The sequence below is a fragment of the Lytechinus variegatus genome, chromosome 18 (genome assembly GCF_018143015.1).
Source record: "Lytechinus variegatus isolate NC3 chromosome 18, Lvar_3.0, whole genome shotgun sequence".
Lineage (NCBI taxonomy): Eukaryota > Metazoa > Echinodermata > Echinoidea > Temnopleuroida > Toxopneustidae > Lytechinus > Lytechinus variegatus.
Window position 1 is genome coordinate 3,017,403 of NC_054757.1, and position 10,864 is coordinate 3,028,266.

General features: G+C 37.1%; 1 protein-coding gene across 1 annotated transcript; it reads left to right on the plus strand.

The window, feature by feature from the left end:
• Positions 1-3,057: 3,057 nt before the first annotated feature.
• Positions 3,058-10,864, plus strand: LOC121432252. The gene is made up of 2 exons (XM_041630106.1): positions 3,058-3,767; positions 10,162-10,864. Exon 2 carries the CDS (start codon positions 10,188-10,190, stop codon positions 10,695-10,697), a length of 510 nt encoding a protein of 169 aa, XP_041486040.1. The 5' UTR covers positions 3,058-3,767; positions 10,162-10,187; the 3' UTR covers positions 10,698-10,864.

Genomic DNA, 10,864 nt, shown 5'->3' on the forward strand with positions numbered 1-10,864 from the left:
TTTGTCAGCACTGTCACTTTCTCATCATTAGGAAGTTACCATAGTAACAGATACAAATGCTCTTCATTGGATCAAATCCAAGATATGCAAGACAAATTTATGGGATCAGGGGTTCGATCCCCGGCACGGCACTTATGCCCATTGAGCTAGGCATTTTATCCACATTGCTGTTTTATCGTATACCAATAAATGAAAATGCTATCGGAATACCAATGCGTTGGCTTAAAAAAAAATAATCCAAGAATTTTATCGAAGTAATTTTTAGACGTTGAAAAAAAATCTAGGTTTTCGGAAAGAAAGTGAAATACTCTACTCTTAAATTATACATAATTGAAGAAACGAATTTATACATGTATACTTGTGAGCTTTTATTGAACAAAAATAAGTGAATTATAAAAGAAAACATACAAGAGCAAAACATCATACTTATTTTCTTTTAACTATTCTTAGTATCAAACCAAAAATTGTTGATATACTGACCTGGAAACTGGCTATTCTAAGTTCGGTTTAGATATTGAAGAAATTGTGTATAATCTCAATAAAATATGCTTTATTTTTCTGACCAAAAAATGGAACCTATTTAAGGGGTATTCCTGGTTGAAAATAATTAACTCTAAATAAACATAATGTATAAAAAACTGATAAAAATAGCGAAATAGTGAATGCTCAAGTTCAGCAATACAAGGTTGATTTCCTAATTGTTTCTCATAAATAAAGATATTAAAAAATTTGAAAAGATACTTTCGCATATAAAAGTTTATTTTAAAGATGGTGGTAATAAGACGCATGCCCAAATTAACCAAAATGGTGATGTCATTATGCCTTTTAAAAATTCAGCTTCAATAACTCCCTTTCCGGAAGATCAGCTATGTATCACACTAGTCTACTGTAGACCCACATCTGCAGTGTGTGTATCACAGCTGATTTAAGGAGTCTGCATAGCAGACTAGGTCTACTGGGGCTCGCTACGCTCGTCTTTAAAACCAGCAGCAGCGCGCTTCGCGCGCTTAGTTCCCACCTCACGAGCCATTCAGAGTCTGCATAGCAGACTAGTATCACACGGCCATGACGATTACTGAGACCCATAAGATGAAATAAGAAATAATTGCCAGACATATTGTAACCGGCCAATAATCAAATTTATGATCAAATAAGAGACACATGTTTTTAATGATTCTTAATTGGCATACACACGCATGCATGAACACATCACACGATTCCACAGAAGACTTATCTAATTGACATGCAGAGGGGATATACGGGGCAAAACAAAAGAGAAATGTCTCAAAATTGAAGACCATGGCTTATCATTAACATATCGAATTGGGGTCCAACTACCCCGCCGCCTTTATTTTATCCCAATACCCCCAATGATAATAAGGATTAAATATGATAAGACTTTCCCTCTTTTATCCCTTCCAACGAAGTAAAAAAAAAACCGCCGAATACTATATATGAACTATTTAAGAGTTTAATCAAGTGTTAAAAATCTTATACGCTTGTCTTGTTTAAACTATTAAACAACTATTGTAAAGTTAAAAAACATTTTTAAACAATGTTTTTATTGTGAATGTATATGTAACGCCGGATAGGGGGTAGATCGGGGGTGAATTACTTTTGTCAAAAAAAAGGAGAAAATTATCGGATAATTTTGCTCATTGTGTTTTATTGTAAAGATAAACCTAAATTTTGAGAGGAGTTACATTTTTTTTTATAAAGCTGGGGAGGGGGGGGGGTGCAGCGTAGTTCAGTCGGTTAGAGCATGGACCTTTTACTCTGACACAGTAGTAGGTCCATGGTTAGAGCGCCTGTTTCGAATTATTATTTAACGTGTGGGGTTCAAGTCCCTCACATGCCGAAACACGTCTAAAAAAAATCTGATGCTCTAGCGTTATGTGAAAGCGTGCCTCACCACTGTATTCAGTGCAGGTGTGAATGCAGCTGGAAAACAGTCCGTCCATCGGAAAGGACGCAAATGTTCTTTCCATGTGTAGGAGAGTCAAAACCTATGCAAGATAAAACCAACGCTCTGTTTGGCAAAGAGTAGGATGTTGCACCTACAGTGTTGCAAGGTCCAAGCTGAAGAAAATCCCCCAAAAGGCACTAGAATAATCTCCAATTGGACCCCAAATCCCCAAATTTTTAAAATCACATTTTTTTTTGGAAAAAAGAGGATTGATATGGTTATTGCCTCCTGTGCTTGTTCACATCGCTGCAGATTTTTTTTTTCGATGCAACATCGTATTTAGGTTGGAAACAAATAAACCATTGTATCATACAACTAAGTTCAATTTACTGAATTAATCGGTTGAATTGCATATAGGACAAGTGCTGATGTACTCTGTTTTAACTATCTACAGTAGATCGTATTAGCGTTATACCCGGCGGGCTTGATATTACTGAAAAAATATCAAATTTATTGCTCTTTAACAAAACCTTCAAAAATCCCCCAAAATAGAAAAAAATCCCCAAAATTTTGTTTAATCCTTTTTTTCATCACCAAAGGCTTGTAAAAATCCCAAAATTTTCAAAATTTTGGGATGGAAATCCCTAAATGGCAACCTGCCGACCCCGGCAAATATCTACAGGTCAAGTCAGTCTTGACGTTCAATTGCCACAATTATAGCTGATTGTGCATGGGCATTAACGGAAAGACAAGACATTTTATAGTTTTTAAAACTCTTGAAATTAAACATATAAACATAATATATTTCTACAATATTTGGCAAAACAACAAATCAACTTCAATCTCCTCTTAACAAAAAAAATCCCCTCTTAAAACTATTTAAATAGAACTTCTTTAAGAAACTTTTTCTTTCCTCTCCCCATTCAACCCTTTCCCCTCACCACAGATCACCGGCAGTCGGAAATCATTCGTGTTGTATATCTTTCTTGTTTAATTAACTCAAGAGTGTTGTGTATGGGGAGTGTTATGTGGTGAAGTTTTTAAGGGTGTTGGCTAAAAAGGACATGCCGTGATGTGGGGCTGAATCATAGCAAGCACGTTGTATAGGGTTTGGCTCTCATGATGAATAATAGTCGAGTTTGAAACGAGTGACGACGCTGGTCTATGCTGACAGCTCCCAGTAAACTATCGTCTCATCATTATACATTGTCGGAATATCATAATCTCTCCACTCACGTCTCCAAGTTGTATGGTTCCACTGCATTAATAAACATTGTTTATTTATATGTTCTTTACCTGTCTATTATATATATAAGATCAACCGCTCACTCGACCAGTAGTTCATTTTGCTGATTTATAGGACATCGCTCTCAGTCTATCGATATCATCTAACAAATCCGCGGGAAAAAGTTTCCGCCGAGAGAAAACTTTTCGTGGATGCACATGCGCAGAAGGGTGCTCCGTCATCGACTTAGGGGTTAAACCCACTTCAATCTCTGATTTCCTGGCCTAACCGTGGTGCAAGAAACAGATAATAAAATTTTCTTGGGGTTTATCATCGTTTTTTTTTCTGAAGCAGCAAGACGACAAGTTCATCGGAGAGGGGGGAAAAGTCAGAAAAAGAGAAATTACATGGGGTGAGATCATAGATTTTTTCCTAAAACATTCATCAAAGTGGCGGGTTGGTTGATGAGCGAGAGCATAGCACGTCGATTGCATCAACACTATAATTACTTTCTAGAGCCGACTGTTGATCCATCCAGTAGCGACTGCCACCTTGACAAGCTCGCCGTAACTTCAGGCGTACCAATCGTGCAATTCACCGTCTTCTATTCCCGTTGAAACCACCTCCTCTCCAACGGTAAGTCATGCCAATTTATCTAATTAAAACTAATCTCTTCAGTTCATGTGCGCCTTTTTCTCTTGCTTAATCTTTTCCGATTTTACTTGATCTGGTTAAGTAGAGCTGTATTCGTTCCCATCACCAATGTGCTTGTCACCTCATTAATGGATTAACCAATTAATTGTTACAGAAACTGAGCAAAGTAAATCTTACTCACTATAAATACTTCAAAAATAATCAAGTAGACGAATGCTTTGCAGCTCAACGCTTTAAAACAACGTTTTCAATGAAGATTACTGGCCCAGTTGGCGAGTTCATTCTTTATTCCATTTTCTTTTCGATTTCATATTTTTGGCGTTCTTCGTGATTCAATCAAGAGCAAAAAGATTGCATTATTTAGAATATTCTTTCTTCTTATCATGCTTATAAGATTAATTTCATTTTCATCTCTCACATACATCACACACTTTATACCTGTTATATTTCTTTTGCTAATGCTCTTCCAACATTGCTTTCATATACATATAGTAAGGATCCGTTTCAATACACTTTAACATCTAATCGTCTTATTGTTATTATCAGTTCACAACTATACAACAAAGTATCAGACAATATTTAAAAAAATGATACATATAATGATGGCCTGATTGTTAACATGACAACAACATTTCGAATAACATTGACATTTTTTAAAGTAAAAAGAAAAAAAGTCGGATGCTTGCCCATTATTGCTAATTAATATCAGTCTTATATCTGTAGAGAAAGGATCATAAAAGTAATTGCATTATCAAAATCATTGAATACGAACACAAAACGAGTTAACCTAAAGTGGTTTACAAAAAATATCGATCATTTAATAACAAGAAAAAAATATACATAAAGAAGTGAATATATATACTAGGAAACAAACAACGATGATTACGACAATGGTGATAGAAATTGTTGTTGATGATGGTGATGAGGATGATTAGAATGATGAGGATGATAATTATGATGATGATAATGATAATGGTAAAGATGATGATGACGACGAGAGCGACTATGTTGATGGAAGATGATGACTACGACAAATATGACGACGACAGAGACGATGGTGATGATAATGATGAGCGTTTTGAAGAAGATTAGTCGGATTTAATTATGATAACTTGCACAATAGTTGCATTTCTTAACCAGTACCCAGCCGAAAAAACACGATTTAACAGCTCAGTCGAATTTGATAGAAATTGTTGAATCAAAATGACAAGACATCGTTTTCTTATTGTTATCATTTTCTGTCGATTTATAAAACAAGGGACGTCGTTAAAACGGGGTGGTAAAGAATCTAGTGAGGAGGGTGCATGATAAATCGAATTACACTTTTTTTCTTTAAATCGATAATTTTGTTTCATAATAATGATAATCATTATCCGTTGGTGTTTTGAAATATACATTACTATGACACAGCTCCCATCAGCAATAAAAAGCAAGGGTCTTTACGTTTGAGTTATATGATGATTCTGTCATTTTCTGTGGTATGTTTCATCACCTTATTATGTTATCGTTGATTTAAATCAATCCGAGCAAAATGAGATCAAGTTTTAGATATCTCTACTCTCTCGCAAAGTGTAGATATATCACGTAGTAAGTTAATCCTTTCCTTTCCTCACCCCACCCCCAAGATTTCGTCATTGGATCAACTGATCAATGACATGATGAACATCACGATATCACATTCCGATTATACATCCCATTACTACACCTGTTTTATCAACACACATTAACACCCTTCTCTTCGGGCTGGGTGAAGGGGGGAAGTGGAGGGGGATCCCTGGGGTGTTATTTGTCCCCATTTACGCATTAATTTTGCATAAACCACGTCTAATCAGAATTTGAAAAAATCTAAAAAAAGTCTAAAAATGAAAGCCTGCTAAGTAGCATCCTTGGCCGTAAGTCTGAAGTGGGATGTATTCTCCCGAAGCTTGGCTTTTTAATTAAGTAATCTTGTCCCGTCTTAACACTCTCCCTACTAAATGTCCCGGATATAGGTATTTGTTTGTGATTAGACGGTTAAACCGGTCTTCATTTTAGGTATGTGGTTTCTGAAAACTGCATCCTCGGATTTCGGCCGGATCAGCTGAGGCAAAATGAGCTTAAAGATAATTTTGGAGTATTTGTGGACAGATGATTTTATATGCTTCTCCCTTTTGCAACTATGCCTTTTGGAGAAATTCCGAAATACAGGGCATCGATTTGATATGCATGACGTAAATCTCGGCTCGCAGCTTCAGTGCCCAAACTCGAACAAAATATCTAATTTGATATCAAATTTTGAGTAAAAGCCATATGCAAATAAAGTGACGAATAATTTTTCACCCGTCAATAAAAGTCATTCATACATGCACGCTCGTTTTAGTGTGTTATTTTGTTACGTATAGGTAACACTTAGACATTATATTGGAATTACTAAAAATCATTTCAATTATCTCTTCTTTGACAGTAGTGTAGATATTCATAATGGGATTGTAGTGAATATTTTTTTCAGTCAAATGAAATAGTGGTATTCATAATAACTGTAATTCATTTAGAAAAAAAAAATCATAAACACCACATCAGCATAACAATAACTTTATAGGAACTGCTTGAATTAAGAATCGCAATATTTCTGTATTTAGTTTTACAAAATATATAAAACGGAATATTCATTATAAGCAAATATTGAGTTCAATGATATTGAAAATAATTTTTGAGGGGGCGGGAAAAGACTGATAGGGAACGGGGAGAATACGAGAATAAAATAATTCAAAGTCGAAAGAAGGGTACGTGAACAAAAATAAAATGAATAAAGTATGTAATTTGGGCAATTCCATGAAATGATCCGCCTTTTCGTACGACCGAACCCCCATTTTCCTCAAGTTTTACTTCACTTCATAAACTGACCAAGTCATTGTCCATTGAGAACATCACAGACTGTCAAAAGAACAAGAAATCAGAGACAGACAATTTCACGAAGGTCCCTCATAATACATGTAATAGGGGATCGGACGTACATAATGGAATTGCCCATTTTTTTATTGATTCTACATGGTTTATGTAAAGAAAGTTTGACAAGGAGCAAACTAGTGATCCGTTTGATAGGTCATCGTTATTTTGCTAGATAAGTACGTTAACTGCACACAACTTAGTGCAAAGTAGAAAAAAGGATTTTGAAATAACTGGGACTGATATAAGGCCTTGAAATAAGGGGTAAATACGAAGAATGCGTATATAGGCCTCCTGAAATAAAACAACACTGTAAAAAAATAAAGTGCTAATTTATCCCTTACAGTGCTTGTATGGTGACTGCACTACGAGTGCAAATTTAAACTAGAAAATCAGCACTCGTAGTGCAGACACTATACAAACACTGTAAGTGCTAAATTAGCACTTCATTTCTTACAGTGTAAATAAAGAAACTGCGGAAAGATGAAGCATCTATGACATGGGAAACAAATGAATTTACACTTAGAACCAGGTGTGGGCATATAACGGAATACTGGGAATACTAAATAAAGAAAAAAAAATGTTCACTTCGAAAGAGAATACAGCCAAGGTGCTGACGACTATAATTAGCCATGCATGTTAATTACATGATTTATCACAAATGGGCTCGAAAAAGACGCCGGTTATTGGTAATTTACACCTGTTTGTATCATCCCATATTGATTTATCAAATTGGCATTTGTCAGAAAAGATATACTAGGGGTTAATGAACGCAACAACTGAGTCGTGATCAAACCTCATTCCTATACTGAATACAACTTGATGAACAACACAGAAGCGCGTATTTGGGACTTAAATGAATTTTTTTTTTGGGGGGGAGGTGGTATTAATTGCATTTTAGCATTTCAGGCAATGCTATTCATCGTGCCAGACTGCCAGGTAAATTTGTATAAGGATTATCATGATATCATGAGCTTATTCTTGATTTGGTTGGACTTGTATGTTAAACAACAACAACAACTAAGTCAGACGGTTTTGAGTCCTTAAATCGAAGCACTGAGCATGCCCAGATAAATCAACAGTTTGTCAGGACGTGGATCCCCAAAACTGCATCTTTAACAAGGATCTTCTTCTCCTCGCCTTCCCTTCGTGGCATTCTTCTTCTTCTTCTTCTTACGTATTTTTTTCTCACACCCCTCCCCGCGCACGTACAGCCATGTATGATTGGACAATTCCAGTGAGTCAGTACACTAATCATAAACTTCAGACCAATCACAAGTCTTGTTTTATTACCCAGCGTCTTACAATGCACGCATCTCACAAAATTCATGGCGATGATCATCAATCAGAAATATTAGAATTCCGAATGACGGTTCTTGTGAATATTCATATACAGTTTGATCACGAATAGTCTCTCGCATGAATCGGGTGCTTTGAACGATTGGGACTTCATTTTTTTGTTTTGTTTTAACGATTGACATTTGTTGAAAGTTGATCTATTTTCATTGTCATAGTCTGCCAGGGATAATCCTTGTATATCTAGAACCTCGTCATGTTTGATTGATTGCATATGGATATAAGGTTAATAAAGTATTGAGATGTCGATTTTATGACTGAGTATTGTGACGATTTTAGCAAGGAATCCTTATAAAAAAAAACCACCGTAAAGACGTGCGATAGTGAGCCATAAAAATAGAAAAAAACGTCATTATCCTATATAGATGTGAAGTCGTACTTTCGGATAATACTTTTTTAAATGTCCTATATTACCCCGTACAAAGTTATACTCTTTATATGTTTTCAAAAAATCAGTTGAATTCCATTTCAGTGTTCGACGGATTTACATACGACTTACAACCAATATTAAGATTGATTGATATGGAGGTGCCGTGGCCGAGTGGTCTAAGGCGCCTGGCTATACATGAAAAGTCCGGGGTTCGATCCCGGCCGCGTCACATATGCCCTTGAGCAGGGCATTTAAGCTACAGTGCTCTTTCATCCTGCTTTCAAATAAATGGGCTTGACCTTTATCAGCGTCGTACAAAATAGTAAAACCGTTTTTACTGTGTACAGTATTTTCAAAAGGAAGAAAAAAAAAAATTTCAACGAGAAAGTTAATCTGAAAACAGGGGTAAATGAATAATGTAAAGCTGACAGCCATGCATTGGTCGTGTGACATAGGCTAATATGTTTAGGGCGAATGTCACAAATTTGGAGTTGTTGGACTACTTTCGTTCTATGCTTTCGGCTGACCGTCCAAATGCGACGGGGAGGGGGGGGGGGGGGTTTCGTCACCACTTGCGTTCTGACAAGTTTCCGTGGTTTGATTGTCTGAAAAGCACTGTTACCATGGAAACAATGGAAACTGTCGGTTTAAAGGTTTATTTCCAATTCGTCTAATGCCAATTCGTCCAATTTCCAACTCGTCTACTACCATTTGGTCTACCATCAGTTCGTCTACTTACCACATGGTCTAATTTCATTTAGTCTAATGCCATTCCATCTGATAACCAGTTGGTCCAATAGCCATATACCATTTGGTCTACTTAATATTTAATTGTGCAAAATGAATGAAAAGAAAATGGGTATTAGACCAACCTGTTATTAGACGAAATGGTAATGGACGATATGGTGATTGGACCAAATAGTTGTTAGACAAAATGTTGGTAGACGGAATGGCATTAGAATAAATGAAAGTAGACCATGTGGTGAGTGGACGAGTTGGCAGTGGACGACTTGACAGTTCACCGGTGTAAACAGACTTTGCCAGACAAATTATTATCATGATTATTGTCAGTTCGAAGAATTTCAATGACGTATTTCATGTCTTTGGTTTTGATCGGCTGAGGAGAACTAGTCCATCACTGTTACTATGGTGACTGTCTGATAATGATAACTTGTCAGTGTTTATAACTTTCATGAAACGGTCCCCATAGACGTGTGAATTCTCGCTCTAAGAAGGCGGTAATTGTGACTCGGTAAAATTACTGCGAGGGCATGATGAACATCAAGCAATCGGTCGAGGAACACCCCCCCCCCAGCAAGGAAAAAAAAAACCTTCACCATTCTAATTCATCTTGCTATCAAAGTGCTTTACGTCTATCGCGTAAGATAAAACGGTTCCTTGGCCGATCTATACAAAATTATTTCATTGCAGACACATATTTTTAAAAAAACTTTTGATCCAACTGCTATTAATTTTTGTCGATATGTCATCGATTCCAAAAGAACAAAACTTGGAATCACTGACATTTTTGCACTTCCATGGCTTCAACTGACCTACCACGCCTGTTATAAGGATTCATGGCGATAATTAAATAAATGTAATTATAGATCTCAGCTCGAAGGATACGAAGACATACAGAATCGGTAGAGAATTTATGAATGACGGAAAATTTCTCCATAAAAGGCATTTATTAGCACGATTCGTTTCATTTTCTTTTATTTTCAGGTAGGTGAAAGTAAGACTTTGATAGGATGTACCACTCTTCGTTTGGATCAGACCATGCTGCTGTCCCTCGGATAGGTGACAACACCCTTCCGTTTGGCCTGGGCCTCGGGGCTATGGGTACTAAGCTATCCCCACCCTCCACGTCCAGTGGTCCGATTACGACGCAAGACGACATCATCCACCACACCGCTCCTCCTCATCGTCAACCGATGTCGCCCGAGAGCGCGAGTGGGGAGATGATCCTTCCTGAAGCGCCGTCAGCGAACACGGTTGGGAGGTCACTGGGTGGCGGAGTGGCTGGAGGGCCACGGACGGGACTTGAACTAGGTGGTCAGCTCGTCGCTGGTTTACCTACTCCATTGGAACGGTCTTTGAGTACGACGACGGACATGGATCCCCTCGAGTCACCGTCATCGAGGGCTGCAATGGGGTCTGTGGGCTGTGACGAAATAGCGCCATCTCCCGGCGGAATGAGAGATGATCCCGACGCAGTGATATTGGATGATAACGGCGAGGAAGTCAAAGGTAAGCGATAGGTATACTGAAATTAATTAATGCTCGTGATCATTTCTCATTTTCACTCTTTCAGTAAGCAATTTTATATATTTTATTCATTAGATTATTCTTCTTCTCTGCAATAATTCCATCGTCTATATCTCATCAGATTCCAAACTCTATGTCTGTTTATTTTTTTCTGCTCCAT

Excerpts from the sequence above, each read along its gene's own strand:
- LOC121432252 (XM_041630106.1), top strand. The coding sequence starts at position 10,188 with ATGTACCACTCTTCGTTTGGATCAGACCATGCTGCTGTCCCTCGGATA.